The sequence below is a fragment of the Protopterus annectens genome, chromosome 1.part2 (genome assembly GCF_019279795.1).
Source record: "Protopterus annectens isolate FY-2018-M chromosome 1.part2, PAN1.0, whole genome shotgun sequence".
Classification (NCBI taxonomy): Eukaryota; Metazoa; Chordata; order Ceratodontiformes; family Protopteridae; genus Protopterus; species Protopterus annectens.
In genome coordinates this window covers 636,613,025-636,635,550 of record NC_056727.1, presented here as the reverse complement: position 1 = coordinate 636,635,550, position 22,526 = coordinate 636,613,025, and the positions used below count along the sequence as shown (strand labels likewise).

General features: G+C 34.0%; 1 protein-coding gene across 1 annotated transcript in view; it reads right to left on the bottom strand.

Annotated features, from left to right (window-relative positions):
• Nucleotides 1–22,526, bottom strand: part of LOC122792399 — a 339,957-nt gene that overhangs the window by 68,335 nt on the left and 249,096 nt on the right. Inside the window, exon 5 of the mRNA XM_044060188.1 lies at nucleotides 255–433. Coding sequence (XP_043916123.1) covers nucleotides 255–433 — 179 coding nt within the window. The remainder of the gene's footprint in view (nucleotides 1–254; nucleotides 434–22,526) is intronic.

The following is a 22,526-nucleotide window of genomic DNA, read 5'->3' as shown; positions in this document are numbered from 1 at the left end:
ACTGGTGGTCAGTTGCAGGGAATCAAAAAAAATATTATTAATGATGGAACACTGTAGCAAAATGTCAGCCTGAAAACCATGTACCTATGGATATTTTAATAGCAGGACCACATATTTTATCTTGTCCACCTAGATGGAAACCATTTCTTATAGTCTGAAACTTTATTCAAAATGGAGCACATTTTTCTTCCATTCAATTATCAATTAGACATTGCTTTTTCTTATTTAATAATATAACACTGAAAAGCACATACTTGACCAATTATGTTAGAAATTGTCAGATGATCCAAGTCAAAATAAGGATTGCGGCCATATAACATAACAGAATACATTGTACATGCAACCATCCATATGTCTGAATAAAATGAGTAACGGTGGTGTAACAAAGACTCTGGGGCACTGAATCGTCCTGCAATTGGCTCTTCCTTATCACCTGAAAAAAAGGCAGAAATAAATGATGCAGAACACAAAATAATTATTGCCTTGTTCACAGTACAGCACACATGAATAGCATCTAATTTTCATTTGTTTTTCTTTTTGTATACATTTGGATCAGGACTATTTTTGTGGGCTTGTTAACGTACTCAGACCTGTGGTTTTAATTTCTATAGATGCTAGAGTTATGAATAGAGCTTTGTCTATTATAGATCAAGTTTATTAATGTTGTTTTAAAACTAAGCAGTGTATGATCTATAAAAAAAGACAAGAAAATACATTAAAAACTAATATAGCAGACATTGTTTGATCACAAGAGAACTAGTAGATCAAATGGGACTTCTTGAAATTATATATTTATTATATTTTCTGTGAGAACCTTCCCTACTCACACAAGACTGATGTTGATCATTTGAAAACTCTTTCATCAAGTGCCATAAAAATAGCCAAAATAACTTTCAGTGAACCTTGGAGATAAGATTGTTTTTCTTCCACAGGGAACCAAGTCCACCTGCACTGTTCATTTGGCTGAACACTACCACTCCTCCCAAACTTATATATATCTACTTTGAAGTCAAGCAACTGTGAAGAAAAAAAACTCCACTACAGGTGAAAGTTGTTTCACCCCAATTACTTCAGTCAGGAATCGAAAAGACTTTTTATTTGATAGACATGTTCTACCCATGCCATATTCATGTACAGACTCCCTGATCCTTCTGTATAATACATAGCCCTTAGGACACCAAATTTAAAAAAAGGTTATAAAGCAGCATTTCTGAAATGTTTCCAGTCAACCAGTTCCAGTCACGTTCTTGTTACCACACCTGTTGCTGACCAAATGGCCAGGCACTCTTAAAAATAAAAAGACTCACAGCAGTCCTCTTGTGTTTGATGACTTCCAACATTGTCCATGCTTTGTTTTTCCTGAAAACATGTTTTCAAGAATATAAGAAATTAGAAATGTACCTTCACTGTAGTTTCCTGTCATATCTTTTAAGTTTTATTGACAGAACCTGATCAACTGCAGCTACGAACAGCAAGCTTCCAACAGATAATTAAATGAGCTCTAAAACTCAGTGTAGTTGTATTCAGCAACCCTAGTAAATTATCATAATGTCTGTACTTTGTAGAACACTCAAGCAGTACATTATTTTATGAATGAGTTTTGTTGTATTTTGGTCTGCTGTGTGGGAGAGGGTTAAAGTAACATTTCAAACTGCATCTGCAGTGGTAACATTTTGTATCCTGATGTACAGTGGCACAGAGGATAGCACTGTTGCCTCATAGCAAGAGGTTCTCTCATTCAATTCTCAGCTGGGGTGCCTTCTGTGTGGAGTTTGCATGACCTCCCTGTGTTTACGTTGGTTTTGTATGGCTGCTCTGGTAACCTCCCACATTTCAAAGCATGCAGTGGGTGGATTAGACACTCTAAATTGGCGATAAGGATGTGTGAGTATGTGGTATGGAAGAACAGCTCCGGCGGGGCAAGCTACTCAGTGGTGTAATCCTTAGCTATAGATGATTGAAACTGTTGAAGTGACATATTGACCCCATGTGCAGAAATGGGAAATGGGAAAAGGAAGCTGTGGATGTATGGATGTATCCATCATACCCCCTTCTGTATTGCATTTTCATCATGACTATATAGCTGAGCATTATTGTTAGTGCACTCAGTGTTAGCTGAAACACCATGTCATTACTTTTGTACCACGTAACATGATGCACATCTAGAAAGATCTACTAAAATATGACTCACTTGTAGTAGATTACTGTACTGCAAATTACACACACTACTTAGAATTATACCATCAAAGCACTTCATAATATAAGAGTGTTACTTAATCAGTTTTCATATGAGGCTGCGATGGTGCAGCGATTAGCATTGTCACCTCACAGCAAGAGGTTCTCTGATTTGATTCTCGGCTGGAGCACCTTCTGTGTGGAGTCTTCATGTCCTCCCTGTGGCTGAATGAATTTAAAGACATGCAGGTAGGTGAATGCATGTGTGGGTATGCCTTCCATGAAGGTTGGGCGCTGGGCTGGCAACTCAACACCATAAAAATTCACTGACAATCATTAGTGGACCAGAGTTCTGCTGTGGCGACCCCTAACCGGGAAAATCTGAAAGACTTCATCAGTCTTAATGATATGCACATCTCTGTAGTACTCTAGCAGAAATTCAACCAGAACCAAGCTGAATGTCTGTCCTTAAATGTCTTAGCCTGTCTAGTATAACTCAGTACTATATAATCAGTAGGTAATACTTAGCAGAAATCATAATTATAACTCAGTACTATATTACCAAGAGGTAATAGTGGGTGGTGTACCCCAATCACAATTATAACTCAGTACTATATAATCAGTAGATAATACTGGGTGCTGTACCCCTAATCACAATTATAACTCAGTACTATATAATCAGTAGGTACTACTGGGTGCTGTACCCCTAATCACAATTATAACTCAGTACTATATAATCAGTAGGTAATACTGGGTGCTGTACCCCTAATCACAATTATAACTCAGTACTATATAATCAGTAGATAATACTGAGTGCTGCACCCCTAATCACAATTATAACTCAGTGCTATATAATGAGTAGGTAATACTAGGTGCCAGACCCCTAATCAGAATTATAACTCAGTACTATATAATCAGTAGATAATACTGGGTGCTGTACCCCTAATCACAATTATAACTCAGTACTATATAATCAGTAGGTACTACTGGGTGCTGTACCCCTAATCACAATTATAACTCAGTACTATATAATCAGTAGATAATACTGGGTGCTGTACCCTAATCACAATTATAACTCAGTACTATATAATCAGTAGATAATACTGGGTGCTGTACCCCTAATCACAATTATAAACCAGTACTATATAATCAGTAGATAATACTGGGTGCTGTACCCCTAATCACAATTATAAACCAGTACTATATAATCAGTAGGTACTACTGGGTGCTGTACCCCTAATCACAATTATAACTCAGTACTATATAATCAGTAGATAATACTGAGTGCTGCACCCCTAATCACAATTATAAACCAGTACTATATAATCAGTAGATAATACTGGGTGCTGTACCCCTAATCACAATTATAACTCAGTACTATATAATCAGTAGATAATACTGGGTGCTGTACCCCTAATCACAATTATAACTCAGTACTATATAATCAGTAGGTAATACTAGGTGCCAGACCCCTAATCAGAATTATAACTCAGTACTATATAATCAGTAGATAATACTGGGTGCTGTACCCCTAATCACAATTATAACTCAGTACTATATAATCAGTAGATAATACTGGGTGCTGTACTGCTAATCACAATTATAACTCAGTACTATATAATCAGTAGATAATACTGAGTGCTGCACCCCTAATCACAATTATAACTCAGTACTATATAATCAGTAGATAATACTGAGTGCTGCACCCCTAATCACAATTATAACTCAGTACTATATAATCAGTAGATAATACTGGGTGCTGTACCCCTAATCACAATTATAACTCAGTACTATATAATCAGTAGATAATACTGGGTGCTGTACCCCTAATCACAATTATAACTCAGTACTATATAATCAGTAGATAATACTGGGTGCTGTACCCCTAATCACAATTATAACTCAGTACTATATAATCAGTAGATAATACTGGGTGCTGTACCCCTAATCACAATTATAACTCAGTACTATATAATCAGTAGGTACTACTGGGTGCTGTACCCCTAATCACAATTATAACTCAGTACTATATAATCAGTAGATAATACTGAGTGCTGCACCCCTAATCACAATTATAACTCAGTGCTATATAATGAGTAGGTAATACTGAGTGCTGCACCCCTAATCAGAATTATAACTCAGTACTATATAATCAGTAGATAATACTGAGTGCTGCACCCCTAATCACAATTATAAACCAGTACTATATAATCAGTAGATAATACTGGGTGCTGTACCCCTAATCACAATTATAACTCAGTACTATATAATCAGTAGATAATACTGAGTGCTGCACCCCTAATCACAATTATAACTCAGTACTATATAATCAGTAGGTAATACTGGGTGCTGTACCCCTAATCACAATTATAACTCAGTACTATATAATCAGTAGATAATACTGGGTGCTGTACCCCTAATCACAATTATAACTCAGTACTATATAATCAGTAGGTACTACTGGGTGCTGTACCCCTAATCACAATTATAACTCAGTACTATATAATCAGTAGATAATACTGAGTGCTGCACCCCTAATCACAATTATAACTCAGTGCTATATAATGAGTAGGTAATACTGAGTGCTGCACCCCTAATCAGAATTATAACTCAGTACTATATAATCAGCAGATAATACTGGGTGCTGTACCCCTAATCACAATTATAACTCAGTGCTATATAATGAGTAGGTAATACTGAGTGCTGCACCTCTAATCACAATTATAACTCAGTACTATATAATCAGTAGATAATACTGAGTGCTGCACCCCTAATCACAATTATAAACCAGTACTATATAATCAGTAGATAATACTGAGTGCTGCACCCCTAATCACAATTATAACTCAGTGCTATATAATGAGTAGGTAATACTGAGTGCTGCACCTCTAATCACAATTATAAACCAGTACTATATAATCAGTAGATAATACTGAGTGCTGCACCCCTAATCACAATTATAACTCAGTACTATATAATCAGTAGGTAATACTGGGTGCTGTACCCCTAATCACAATTATAACTCAGTACTATATAATCAGTAGATAATACTGGGTGCTGTACCACTAATCACAATTATAACTCAGTACTATATAATCAGTAGATAATACTGGGTGCTGTACCTCTAATCACAATTATAAACCAGTACTATATAATCAGTAGATAATACTGGGTGCTGTACCCCTAATCACAATTATAACTCAGTACTATATAATCAGTAGATAATACTGGGTGCTGTACCACTAATCACAATTATAACTCAGTACTATATAATCAGTAGCTAATACTGGGTGCTGTACCCGTAATCACAATTATAACTCAGTACTATATAATCAGTAGATAATACTGGGTGCTGTACCCCTAATCACAATTATAACTCAGTACTATATAATCAGTAGATAATACTGGGTGCTGTAGCCCTAATCACAATTATAACTCAGTACTATATAATCAGTAGATAATACTGGGTGCTGTACCCCTAATCACAATTATAACTCAGTACTATATAATCAGTAGATAATACTGGGTGCTGTGCCCCTAATCACAATTATAAACCAGTACTATATAATCAGTAGGTACTACTGGGTGCTGTACCCCTAATCACAATTATAACTCAGTACTATATAATCAGTAGATAATACTGGGTGCTGTACCCCTAATCACAATTATAACTCAGTACTATATAATCAGTAGATAATACTGGGTGCTGTACCCTAATCACAATTATAACTCAGTACTATATAATCAGTAGGTACTACTGGGTGCTGTACCCTAATCACAATTATAACTCAGTACTATATAATCAGTAGATAATACTGGGTGCTGTACCCTAATCACAATTATAACTCAGTACTATATAATCAGTAGATAATACAGAGTGCTGTACGCGTAATCACAATTATAAACCAGTAGTATTTAATCAGTAGGTAATACTGGGTGCTATACCCCTATTCACAATTATTACTCAGTACTATATTATCAGTAGATAATACTGGGCGCAGTACCCCTAATCACAATTATAACTCAGTACTATATAATCAGTAGATAATACTGGCTGCTGTACCCTAATCCCAATTATAACTCAGTACTACATAATCAGTAGCTAATACTGGGTGCTGTACCTCTAATCACAATTATAACTCAGTACTATATAATCAGTAGATAATACTGGGTGCTGTACCCTAATCACAATTATAACTCAGTACTATATAATCAGTAGATAATACTGGGTGCTGTACCCTAATCACAACTATAACTCAGTACTATATAATCAGTAGATAATACTGAGTGCTCTACCCCTAATCACAGTTATAACTCAGTACTATATAATCAGTAGATAATAATGGGTGCTGTACCCCTAATCACCATTATAACTCAGTACTATATAATCAGTAGATAATACTGGGTGCTGTACCCTAATCACAATTATAACTCAGTACTATATAATCAGTAGATAATACTGGGTGCTGTACCCTAATCACAATTATAACTCAGTACTATATAATCAGTAGATAATACTGGGTGCTGTACCCTAATCACAATTATAACTCAGTACTATATAATCAGTAGATAATACTGGGTGCTGTACCCTAATCACAATTATAACTCAGTACTATATAATCAGTAGATAATACTGGGTGCTGTACCCTAATCACAATTATAACTCAGTACTATATAATCAGTAGATAATACTGGGTGCTGTACCCTAATCACAATTATAACTCAGTACTATATAATCAGTAGATAATACTGGGTGCTGTACCCTAATCACAATTATAACTCAGTACTATATAATCAGTAGATAATACTGGGTGCTGTACCCTAATCACAATTATAACTCAGTACTATATAATCAGTAGATAATACTGGGTGCTGTACCCTAATCACAATTATAACTCAGTACTATATAATCAGTAGATAATACTGGGTGCTGTACCCTAATCACAATTATAACTCAGTACTATATAATCAGTAGATAATACTGGGTGCTGTACCCTAATCACAATTATAACTCAGTACTATATAATCAGTAGATAATACTGGGTGCTGTACCCTAATCACAATTATAACTCAGTACTATATAATCAGTAGATAATACTGGGTGCTGTACCCTAATCACAATTATAACTCAGTACTATATAATCAGTAGATAATACTGGGTGCTGTACCCTAATCACAATTATAACTCAGTACTATATAATCAGTAGATAATACTGGGTGCTGTACCCTAATCACAATTATAACTCAGTACTATATAATCAGTAGATAATACTGGGTGCTGTACCCTAATCACAATTATAACTCAGTACTATATAATCAGTAGATAATACTGGGTGCTGTACCCTAATCACAATTATAACTCAGTACTATATAATCAGTAGATAATACTGGGTGCTGTACCCCTAATCACAATTATAACTCAGTACTATATAATCAGTAGATAATACTGGGTGCTGTACTGCTAATCACAATTATAACTCAGTACTATATAATCAGTAGATAATACTGGGTGCTGTACCCCTAATCACAATTATAACTCAGTACTATATAATCAGCAGATAATACTGGGTGCTGTACTGCTAATCACAATTATAACTCAGTACTATATAATCAGTAGATAATACTGGGTGCTGTACCCCTAATCACAATTATAACTCAGTACTATATAATCAGTAGGTAATACTGGGTGCTGTACCCCTAATCCCAATTATAACTCAGTACTATATAATCAGTAGATAATACTGGGTGCTGTACCCCTAATCACAATTATAACTCAGTACTATATAATCAGTAGATAATACTGGGTGCTGTACCCCTAATCACAATTATAACTCAGTACTATATAATCAGTAGATAATACTGGGTGCTGTACCCCTAATCACAATTATAACTCAGTACTATATAATCAGTAGATAATACTGGGTGCTGTACCCTAATCACAATTATAACTCAGTACTATATAATCAGTAGATAATACTGGGTGCTGTACCCCTAATCACAATTATAACTCAGTACTATATAATCAGTAGATAATACTGGGTGCTGTACCCCTAATCACAATTATAACTCAGTACTATATAATCAGCAGATAATACTGGGTGCTGTACTGCTAATCACAATTATAACTCAGTACTATATAATCAGTAGATAATACTGGGTGCTGTACCCCTAATCACAATTATAACTCAGTACTATATAATCAGTAGATAATACTGGGTGCTGTATCCTAATCACAATTATAACTCAGTACTATATAATCAGTAGATAATACTGGGTGCTGTACCCTAATCACAATTATAACTCAGTACTATATAATCAGTAGATAATACTGGGTGCTGTACCCTAATCACAATTATAACTACATACTATATAATCAGTAGATAATACTGGGTGCTGTACCCTAATCACAATTATAACTCAGTACTATATAATCAGTAGATAATACTGGGTGCTGTACCCTAATCACAATTATAACTCAGTACTATATAATCAGTAGATAATACTGGGTGCTGTACCCCTAATCACAATTATAACTCAGTACTATATAATCAGTAGATAATACTGGGTGCTGTACCCTAATCACAATTATAACTCAGTACTATATAATCAGTAGATAATACTGGGTGCTGTACCCCTAATCACAATTATAACTCAGTACTATATAATCAGCAGGTAATACTGGGTGCTGTATTGCTAATCACAATTATAACTCAGTACTATATAATCAGCAGGTAATACTGGGTGCTGTACCCCTAATCACAATTATAACTCAGTACTATATAATCAGTAGATAATACTGGGTGCTGTACCCTAATCACAATTATAACTCAGTACTATATAATCAGTAGATAATACTGGGTGCTGTACCCTAATCACAATTATAACTCAGTACTATATAATCAGTAGATAATACTGGGTGCTGTACCCTAATCACAATTATAACTCAGTACTATATAATCAGTAGATAATACTGGGTGCTGTACCCTAATCACAATTATAACTCAGTACTATATAATCAGTAGATAATACTGGGTGCTGTACCCTAATCACAATTATAACTCAGTACTATATAATCAGTAGATAATACTGGGTGCTGTACCCTAATCACAATTATAACTCAGTACTATATAATCAGTAGATAATACTGGGTGCTGTACCCTAATCAGAATTATAACTCAGTACTATATAATCAGTGGATAATACTGAGTGCTGTACCCTAATCACAATTATAACTCAGTACTATATAATCAGTAGATAATACTGGGTGCTGTACCCTAATCACAATTATAACTCAGTACTATATAATCAGTAGATAATACTGGGTGCTGTACCCTAATCACAATTATAACTCAGTACTATATAATCAGTAGATAATACTGGGTGCTGTACCCTAATCACAATTATAACTCAGTACTATATAATCAGTAGATAATACTGGGTGCTGTACCCTAATCACAATTATAACTCAGTACTATATAATCAGTAGATAATACTGGGTGCTGTACCCTAATCACAATTATAACTCAGTACTATATAATCAGTAGATAATACTGGGTGCTGTACCCTAATCACAATTATAACTCAGTACTATATAATCAGTAGATAATACTGGGTGCTGTACCCTAATCACAATTATAACTTAGTACTATATAATCAGTAGATAATACTGGATGCTGTACCCTAATCACAATTATAACTCAGTACTATATAATCAGTAGATAATACTGGGTGCTGTACCCCTAATCACAATTATAACTCAGTACTATATAATCAGTAGATAATACTGGGTGCTGTACCCCTAATCACAATTATAACTCAGTACTATATAATCAGTAGATAATACTGGGTGCTGTACCCCTAATCACAATTATAACTCAGTACTATATAATCAGTAGATAATACTGGGTGCTGTACCCCTAATCACAATTATAACTCAGTACTATATAATCAGTAGATAATACTGGGTGCTGTACCCCTAATCACAATTATAACTCAGTACTATATAATCAGTAGATAATACTGGGTGCTGTACCCCTAATCACAATTATAAACCAGTACTATATAATCAGTAGATAATACTGGGTGCTGTACCCCTAATCACAATTATAACTCAGTACTATATAATCAGTAGATAATACTGGGTGCTGTACCCTAATCACAATTATAACTCAGTACTATATAATCAGTAGATAATAGTGGGTGCTGTACCCCTAATCACAACTATAACTTAGTACTATATAATCAGTAGATAATACTGGATGCTGTACCCTAATCACAATTATAACTCAGTAATATAATCAGTAGATAATAGTGGGTGCTGTACCCCTAATCACAATTATAACTCAGTACTATATAATCAGTAGGTACTACTGGGTGCTGTACCCCTAACCACAATTATAAACCAGTACTATATAATCAGTAGATAATACTGGGTGCTGTACCCTAATCACAATTATAACTCAGTACTATATAATCAGTAGATAATACTGGGTGCTGTACCCTAATCACAATTATAACTCAGTACTATATAATCAGTAGATAATACTGGGTGCTGTACCCTAATCACAATTATCACTCCGTACTATATATTCAGTACATAATACTGAGTGCTGCACCCTAATCACAATTATAACTCAGTACTATATAATCAGTAGATAATACTGGGTGCTGTACCCTAATCACAATTATAACTCAGTACTATATAATCAGTAGATAATACTGGGTGCTGTACCCTAATCACAATTATAACTCAGTACTATATAATCAGTAGATAATACTGGGTGCTGTACCCTAATCACAATTATAACTCAGTACTATATAATCAGTAGATAATACTGGGTGCTGTACCCTAATCACAATTATAACTCAGTACTATATAATCAGTAGATAATACTGGGTGCTGTACCCTAATCACAATTATAACTCAGTACTATATAATCAGTAGATAATACTGGGTGCTGTACCCTAATCACAATTATAACTCAGTACTATATAATCAGTAGATAATACTGGGTGCTGTACCCTAATCACAATTATAACTCAGTACTATATAATCAGTAGATAATACTGGGTGCTGTACCCTAATCACAATTATAACTCAGTACTATATAATCAGTAGATAATACTGGGTGCTGTACCCTAATCACAATTATAACTCAGTACTATATAATCAGTAGATAATACTGGGTGCTGTACCCTAATCACAATTATAACTCAGTACTATATAATCAGTAGATAATACTGGGTGCTATACCCCTAATCACAATTATAACTCAGTACTATATAATCAGTAGATAATACTGGGTGCTGTACCCTAATCACAATTATAACTCAGTACTATATAATCAGTAGATAATACTGGGTGCTGTACCCCTAATCACAATTATAACTCAGTACTATATAATCAGTAGATAATACTGGGTGCTGCACCACTAATCACAATTATAACTCAGTACTATATAATCAGTAGCTAATACTGGGTGCTTTACCCCTAATCACAATTATAACTCAGTGCTATATAATCAGTAGATAATACTGGGTGCTGTACCCCTAATCACAATTATAACTCAGTACTATATAATCAGCAGATAATACTGGGTGCTGTACCCCTAATCACAATTATAACTCAGTACTATATAATCAGTAGATAATACTGGGTGTTGTACCCTAATCACAATTATAACTGAGTACTATATAATCAGTAGATAATGCTGGGTGCTGTACCCGTAAGCACGATTGTAACTCAGTACTATATAATGAGTAGATAATACTGGGTGCTGTACCCTAATCACAATTATAACTCAGTACTATATAATCAGTAGATAATACTGGGTGCTGTACCCTAATCACAATTATAACTCAGTACTATATAATCAGCAGATAATACTGGGTGCTGTACTGCTAATCACAATTATAACTCAGTACTATATAATCAGTAGATAATACTGGGTGCTGTACCCCTAATCACAATTATAACTCAGTACTATATAATCAGTAGATAATACTGGGTGCTGTACCCCTAATCACAATTATAACTCAGTACTATATAATCAGTAGATAATACTGGGTGCTGTACCCCTAATCACAATTATAACTCAGTACTATATAATCAGCAGATAATACTGGGTGCTGTACTGCTAATCACAATTATAACTCAGTACTATATAATCAGTAGATAATACTGGGTGCTGTACCCCTAATCACAATTATAACTCAGTACTATATAATCAGCAGATAATACTGGGTGCTGTACTGCTAATCACAATTATAACTCAGTACTATATAATCAGTAGATAATACTGGGTGCTGTACCCTAATCACAATTATAACTCAGTACTATATAATCAGTAGATAATACTGGGTGCTGTACCCTAATCACAATTATAACTCAGTACTATATAATCAGTAGATAATACTGGGTGCTGTACCCTAATCACAATTATAACTCAGTACTATATAATCAGTAGATAATACTGGGTGCTGTACCCTAATCACAATTATAACTCAGTACTATATAATCAGTAGATAATACTGGGTGCTGTACCCTAATCACAATTATAACTCAGTACTATATAATCAGTAGATAATACTGGGTGCTGTACCCTAATCACAATTATAACTCAGTACTATATAATCAGTAGATAATACTGGGTGCTGTACCCTAATCACAATTATAACTCAGTACTATATAATCAGTAGATAATACTGGGTGCTGTACCCTAATCACAATTATAACTCAGTACTATATAATCAGTAGATAATACTGGGTGCTGTACCCTAATCACAATTATAACTCAGTACTATATAATCAGTAGATAATACTGGGTGCTGTACCCTAATCACAATTATAACTCAGTACTATATAATCAGTAGATAATACTGGGTGCTGTACCCTAATCACAATTATAACTCAGTACTATATAATCAGTAGATAATACTGGGTGCTGTACCCTAATCACAATTATAACTCAGTACTATATAATCAGTAGATAATACTGGGTGCTGTACCCTAATCACAATTATAACTCAGTACTATATAATCAGTAGATAATACTGGGTGCTGTACCCTAATCACAATTATAACTCAGTACTATATAATCAGTAGATAATACTGGGTGCTGTACCCTAATCACAATTATAACTCAGTACTATATAATCAGTAGATAATACTGGGTGCTGTACCCTAATCACAATTATAACTCAGTACTATATAATCAGTAGATAATACTGGGTGCTGTACCCTAATCACAATTATAACTCAGTACTATATAATCAGTAGATAATACTGGGTGCTGTACCCTAATCACAATTATAACTCAGTACTATATAATCAGTAGATAATACTGGGTGCTGTACCCTAATCACAATTATAACTCAGTACTATATAATCAGTAGATAATACTGGGTGCTGTACCCTAATCACAATTATAACTCAGTACTATATAATCAGTAGATAATACTGGGTGCTGTACCCTAATCACAATTATAACTCAGTACTATATAATCAGTAGATAATACTGGGTGCTGTACCCTAATCACAATTATAACTCAGTACTATATAATCAGTAGATAATACTGGGTGCTGTACCCTAATCACAATTATAACTCAGTACTATATAATCAGTAGATAATACTGGGTGCTGTACCCTAATCACAATTATAACTCAGTACTATATAATCAGTAGATAATACTGGGTGCTGTACCCCTAATCACAATTATAACTCAGTACTATATAATCAGTAGATAATACTGGGTGCTGTACCCTAATCACAATTATAACTCAGTACTATATAATCAGTAGATAATACTGGGTGCTGTACCCCTAATCACAATTATAACTCAGTACTATATAATCAGTAGATAATACTCGGTGCTCTACCCGTAATCACAATTATAACTCAGTACTATATAATCAGTAGATAATACTGGGTGCTGTACCCTAATCACAATTATAACTCAGTACTATGTAATCAGTAGATAATACTGGGTGCTATACCCTAATCACAATTATAACTCAGTACTATATAATCAGTAGATAATACTGGGTGCTGTACCCCTAATCACAATTATAACTCAGTACTATATAATCAGTAGATAATACTGGGTGCTGTACCCTAATCACAATTATAACTCAGTACTATATAATCAGTAGATAATACTGGGTGCTGTACCCCTAATCACAATTATAACTCAGTACTATATAATCAGTAGATAATACTGGGTGCTGTACCCTTAATCACAATTATAACTCAGTACTATATAATCAGTAGATAATACTGGGTGCTGTACCCCTAATCACAATTATAACTCAGTACTATATAATCAGTAGATAATACTGGGTGCTGTACCCCTAATCACAATTATAACTCAGTACTATATAATCAGTAGATAATACTGGGTGCTGCACCCTAATCACAATTATAACTCAGTACTATATAATCAGTAGATAATACTGGGTGCTGTACCCCTAATCACAATTATAACTCAGTACTATATAATCAGTAGATAATACTGGGTGCTGTACCCCTAATCACAATTATAACTCAGTACTATATAATCAGTAGATAATACTGGGTGCTGTACCCCTAATCACAATTATAACTCAGTACTATATAATCAGTAGATAATACTGGGTGCTGTACCCCTAATCACAATTATAACTCAGTACTATATAATCAGTAGATAATACTGGGTGCTGTACGCCTAATCACAATTATAACTCAGTACTATATAATCAGTAGATAATACTGGGTGCTGTACCCTAATCACAATTATAACTCAGTACTATATAATCAGTAGATAATACTGGGTGCTGTACCCTAATCACAATTATAACTCAGTACTATATAATCAGTAGATAATACTGGGTGCTGTACCCTAATCACAATTATAACTCAGTACTATATAATCAGTAGATAATACTGGGTGCTGTACCCTAATCACAATTATAACTCAGTACTATATAATCAGTAGATAATACTGGGTGCTGTACCCTAATCACAATTATAACTCAGTACTATATAATCAGTAGATAATACTGGGTGCTGTACCCTAATCACAATTATAACTCAGTACTATATAATCAGTAGATAATACTGGGTGCTGTACCCTAATCACAATTATAACTCAGTACTATATAATCAGTAGATAATACTGGGTGCTGTACCCTAATCACAATTATAACTCAGTACTATATAATCAGTAGATAATACTGGGTGCTGTACCCTAATCACAATTATAACTCAGTACTATATAATCAGTAGATAATACTGGGTGCTGTACCCTAATCACAATTATAACTCAGTACTATATAATCAGTAGATAATACTGGGTGCTGTACCCTAATCACAATTATAACTCAGTACTATATAATCAGTAGATAATACTGGGTGCTGTACCCTAATCACAATTATAACTCAGTACTATATAATCAGTAGATAATACTGGGTGCTGTACCCTAATCACAATTATAACTCAGTACTATATAATCAGTAGATAATACTGGGTGCTGTACCCTAATCACAATTATAACTCAGTACTATATAATCAGTAGATAATACTGGGTGCTGTACCCTAATCACAATTATAACTCAGTACTATATAATCAGTAGATAATACTGGGTGCTGTACCCTAATCACAATTATAACTCAGTACTATATAATCAGTAGATAATACTGGGTGCTGTACCCTAATCACAATTATAACTCAGTACTATATAATCAGTAGATAATACTGGGTGCTGTACCCTAATCACAATTATAACTCAGTACTATATAATCAGTAGATAATACTGGGTGCTGTACCCTAATCACAATTATAACTCAGTACTATATAATCAGTAGATAATACTGGGTGCTGTACCCTAATCACAATTATAACTCAGTACTATATAATCAGTAGATAATACTGGGTGCTGTACCCTAATCACAATTATAACTCAGTACTATATAATCAGTAGATAATACTGGGTGCTGTACCCTAATCACAATTATAACTCAGTACTATATAATCAGTAGATAATACTGGGTGCTGTACCCTAATCACAATTATAACTCAGTACTATATAATCAGTAGATAATACTGGGTGCTGTACCCTAATCCCAATTATAACTCAGTACTATATAATCAGTAGATAATACTGGGTGCTGTACCCTAATCACAATTATAACTCAGTACTATATAATCAGTAGATAATACTGGGTGCTGTACCCTAATCACAATTATAACTCAGTACTATATAATCAGTAGATAATACTGGGTGCTGTACCCTAATCACAATTATAACTCAGTACTATATAATCAGTAGATATACTGGATGCTGTACCCTAATCACAATTATAACTCAGTACTATATAATCAGTAGATAATAGTGGGTGCTGTACCCTAATCACAATTATAACTCAGTACTATATAATCAGTAGATAATACTGGGTGCTGTACCCTAATCACAATTATAACTCAGTACTATATAATCAGTAGATAATAGTGGGTGCTGTACCCTAATCACAATTATAACTCAGTACTATATAATCAGTAGATAATACTGGGTGCTGTACCCTAATCACAATTATAACTCAGTACTATATAATCAGTAGGTAATGATGGGTGCTGTACCCCTAATCACAATTATAACTCAGTACTATATAATCAGTAGATAATACTGAGTGCTGCACCCCAATCACAATTATAGACCAGTACTATATAATCAGTAGATAATACTGAGTGCTGTACCCCTAATCACAATTATAAACCAGTACTATATAATCAGTAGATAATACTGGGTGCTGTGCACCTAATCACAATTATAACTCAGTACTATATAATCAGTAGATAATACTGGGTGCTGTACCTCTAATCACAATTATAAACCAGTACTATATAATCAGTAGATAATACTGGGTGCTGTACCCCTAATCAGAACTATAACTCAGTACTATATAATCAGTAGATAATACTGGGTGCTGTGCACCTAATCACAATTATAACTCAGTACTATATAATCAGTAGATAATACTGGGTGCTGTACCCTAATCACAATTATAACTCAGTAATATATAATCAGTAGGTAATACTGGGTGCTGTACCCTAATCACAATTATAACTCAGTACTATATAATCAGTAGATAATACTGGGTGCTGTACCCTAATCACAATTATAACTCAGTACTATATAATCAGTAGATAATACTGGGTGCTGTACCCTAATCACAATTATAACTCAGTACTATATAATCAGTAGATAATACTGGGTGCTGTACCCTAATCACAATTATAACTCAGTACTATATAATCAGTAGATAATACTGGGTGCTGTACCCTAATCACAATTATAACTCAGTACTATATAATCAGTAGATAATACTGGGTGCTGTACCCTAATCACAATTATAACTCAGTACTATATAATCAGTAGATAATACTGGGTGCTGTACCCTAATCACAATTATAACTCAGTACTATATAATCAGCAGATAATACTGGGTGCTGTACCCCTAATCACAATTATAACTCAGTACTATATAATCAGCAGATAATACTGGGTGCTGTACCCCTAATCACAATTATAACTCAGTACTATATAATCAGTAGATAATACTGGGTGCTGTACCCATAATCACAATTATAACTCAGTACTATATAATCAGTAGATAATACTGGGTGCTGTACCCTAATCACAATTATAACTCAGTACTATATAATCAGTAGATAATACTGGGTGCTGTACCCCTAATCACTATTATAACTCAGTACTATATAATCAGCAGATAATACTGGGTGCTGTACGCCTAATCAGAATTATAACTCAGTAGTATATAATCAGTACATAATAGTGGGTGCTGTAACCCTAATCACAATTATAACTCAGTACTATATAATCAGTAGATAATACTGGGTGCTGTACCCCTAATCACAATTATAACTCAGTGCTATATAATCAGTAGATAATACTGGGTGCTGTACCCCTAATCACAATTATAACTCAGTACTATATAATCAGTAGATAATACTGGGTGCTGTACTGCTAATCACAATTATAACTCAGTACTATATAATCAGAAGATAATACTGGGTGCTGTACCCCTAATCACAATTATAACTCAGTACTATATAATCAGTAGATAATACTGGGTGCTGTACCACTAATCACAATTATAACTCAGTACTATATAATCAGTAGGTAATACTGGGTGTTGTACCCCTAATCCCAGTTATAACTCAGTACTATATAATCAGTAGATAATACTGGGTGCTGTACCCCTAATCACAATTATAACTCAGTACTATATAATCAGTAGATAATACTGGGTGCTGTACCCTAATCACAATTATAACTCAGTACTATATAATCAGTAGATAATACTGGGTGCTGTACCCCTAATCACAACTATAACTCAGTACTATATAATCAGTAGATAATACTGGATGCTGTACCCTAATCACAATTATAACTCAGTACTATATAATCAGTAGATAATACTGGGAGCTGCATTCCTAATCACAATTATTAACCAGTACTATATAATCAGTAGATAATACTGGGTGCTGTACCCTAATCACAATTATAACTCAGTACTATATAATCAGTAGATAATACTGGGTGCTGTACCCTAATCACAATTATAACTCAGTACTATATAATCAGTAGATAATACTGGGTGCTGTACCCTAATCACAATTATAACTCAGTACTATATAATCAGTAGATAATACTGGGTGCTGTACCCTAATCACAATTATAACTCAGTACTATATAATCAGTAGATAATACTGGGTGCTGTACCCTAATCACAATTATAACTCAGTACTATATAATCAGTAGATAATACTGGGTGCTGTACCCCTAATCACAATTATAACTCAGTACTATATAATCAGCAGGTAATACTGGGTGCTGTATGGCTAATCACAATTATAACTCAGTACTATGTAATCAGTAGATAATACTGGGTGCTATACCCTAATCACAATTATAACTCAGTACTATATAATCAGTAGATAATACTGGGTGCTGTACCCCTAATCACAATTATAACTCAGTACTATATAATCAGTAGATAATACTGAGTGCTGCACCCCTAATCACAATTATAACTCAGTACTATATAATCAGTAGATAATACTGGGTGCTGTACCCCTAATCACAATTATAACTCAGTACTATATAATCAGTAGATAATACTGGGTGCTGTACCCCTAATCACAATTATAACTCAGTACTATATAATCAGTAGATAATACTGAGTGCTGCACCCCTAATCACAATTATAACTCAGTACTATATAATCAGTAGGTAATACTGGGTGCTGTACCCCTAATCACAATTATAACTCAGTACTATATAATCAGTAGATAATACTGGGTGCTGTACCCCTAATCACAATTATAACTCAGTACTATATAATCAGTAGATAATACTGGGTGCTGTACCCCTAATCACAATTATAACTCAGTACTATATAATCAGTAGATAATACTGGGTGCTGTACCCCTAATCACAATTATAAACCAGTACTATATAATCAGTAGATAATACTGGGTGCTGTACCCCTAATCACAATTATAACTCAGTACTATATAATCAGTAGATAATACTGGGTGCTGTACCCCTAATCACAATTATAACTCAGTACTATATAATCAGTAGATAATACTGGGTGCTGTACCCCTAATCACAATTATAACTCAGTACTATATAATCAGTAGATAATACTGGGTGCTGTACCCCTAATCACAATTATAACTCAGTACTATATAATCAGTAGATAATACTGGGTGCTGTACCCCTAATCACAATTATAACTCAGTACTATATAATCAGTAGATAATACTGGGTGCTGTACTGCTAATCACAATTATAACTCAGTACTATATAATCAGTAGATAATACTGGGTGCTGTACCCTAATCACAATTATAACTCAGTACTATATAATCAGTAGATAATACTGGGTGCTGTACCCCTAATCACAATTATAACTCAGTACTATATAATCAGTAGATAATACTGAGTGCTGTACCCTAATCACAATTATAACTCAGTACTATATAATCAGTAGATAATACTGGGTGCTGTACCCTAATCACAATTATAACTCAGTACTATATAATCAGTAGATAATACTGGGTGCTGTACCCTAATCACAATTATAACTCAGTACTATATAATCAGTAGATAATACTGGGTGCTGTACCCTAATCACAATTATAACTCAGTACTATATAATCAGTAGATAATACTGGGTGCTGTACCCTAATCACAATTATAACTCAGTACTATATAATCAGTAGATAATACTGGGTGCTGTACCCTAATCACAATTATAACTCAGTACTATATAATCAGTAGATAATACTGGGTGCTGTACCCTAATCACAATTATAACTCAGTACTATATAATCAGTAGATAATACTGGGTGCTGTACCCTAATCACAATTTTAGCTCGGTACTATATATTCAGTAGATCATACTGGTTGCTGCACACCTAATCACAATTATAACTCAGTACTATATCATCAGTAGATAATACTGGGTGCTGTACCCTAATCACAATTATAACTCAGTACTATATAATCAGTAGATAATACTGGGTGCTGTACCCCTAATCACAATTATAACTCAGTACTATATAATCAGTAGATAATACTGGGTGCTGTACCCTAATCACAATTATAACTCAGTACTATATAATCAGTAGATAATACTGGGTGCTGTACCCCTAATCACAATTATAACTCAGTACTATATAATCAGTAGATAATACTGGGTGCTGTACCCCTAATCACAATTATAACTCAGTACTATATAATCAGTAGATAATACTGGGTGCTGTACCCCTAATCACAATTATAACTCAGTACTATATAATCAGCAGGTAATACTGGGTGCTGTATTGCTAATCACAATTATAACTCAGTACTATGTAATCAGTAGATAATACTGGGTGCTGTACCCCTAATCACAATTATAACTCAGTACTATATAATCAGTAGATAATACTGGGTGCTGTACCCCTAATCACAATTATAACTCAGTACTATATAATCAGTAGATAATACTGGGTGCTGTACCCCTAATCACAATTATAACTCAGTACTATATAATCAGTAGATAATACTGGGTGCTGTATTCCTAATCACAATTATAACTCAGTACTATATAATCAGTAGATAATACTGGGTGCTGTACCCTAATCACAATTATAACTCAGTACTATATAATCAGTAGATAATACTGGGTGCTGTACCCCTAATCACAATTATAACTCAGTACTATATAATCAGTAGATAATACTGGGTGCTGTACCCCTAATCACAATTATAACTCAGTACTATATAATCAGTAGATAATACTGGGTGCTGTACCCCTAATCACAATTATAACTCAGTACTATATAATCAGTAGATAATACTGGGTGCTGTACCCCTAATCACAATTATAACTCAGTACTATATAATCAGTAGATAATACTGGGTGCTGTACCCTAATCACAATTATAACTCAGTACTATATAATCAGTAGATAATACTGGGTGCTGTACCCCTAATCACAATTATAACTCAGTACTATATAATCAGTAGATAATACTGGGTGCTGTACCCTAATCACAATTATAACTCAGTACTATATAATCAGTAGATAATACTGGGTGCTGTACCCCTAATCACAATTATAACTCAGTACTATATAATCAGTAGATAATACTGGGTGCTGTACCCTAATCACAATTATAACTCAGTACTATATAATCAGTAGATAATACTGGGTGCTGTACCCCTAATCACAATTATAACTCAGTACTATACAATCAGGAGATAATACTGGGTGCTGTACCCTAATCACAATTATAACTCAGTACTATATAATCAGTAGATAATACTGGGTGCTGTACCCTAATCACAATTATAACTCAGTACTATATAATCAGTAGATAATACTGGGTGCTGTACCCTAATCACAATTATAACTCAGTACTATATAATCAGTAGATAATACTGGGTGCTGTACCCTAATCACAATTATAACTCAGTACTATATAATCAGTAGATAATACTGGGTGCTGTACCCTAATCACAATTATAACTCAGTACTATATAATCAGTAGATAATACTGGGTGCTGTACCCTAATCACAATTATAACTCAGTACTATATAATCAGTAGATAATACTGGGTGCTGTACCCTAATCACAATTATAACTCAGTACTATATAATCAGTAGATAATACTGGGTGCTGTACCCTAATCACAATTATAACTCAGTACTATATAATCAGTAGATAATACTGGGTGCTGTACCCTAATCACAATTATAACTCAGTACTATATAATCAGTAGATAATACTGGGTGCT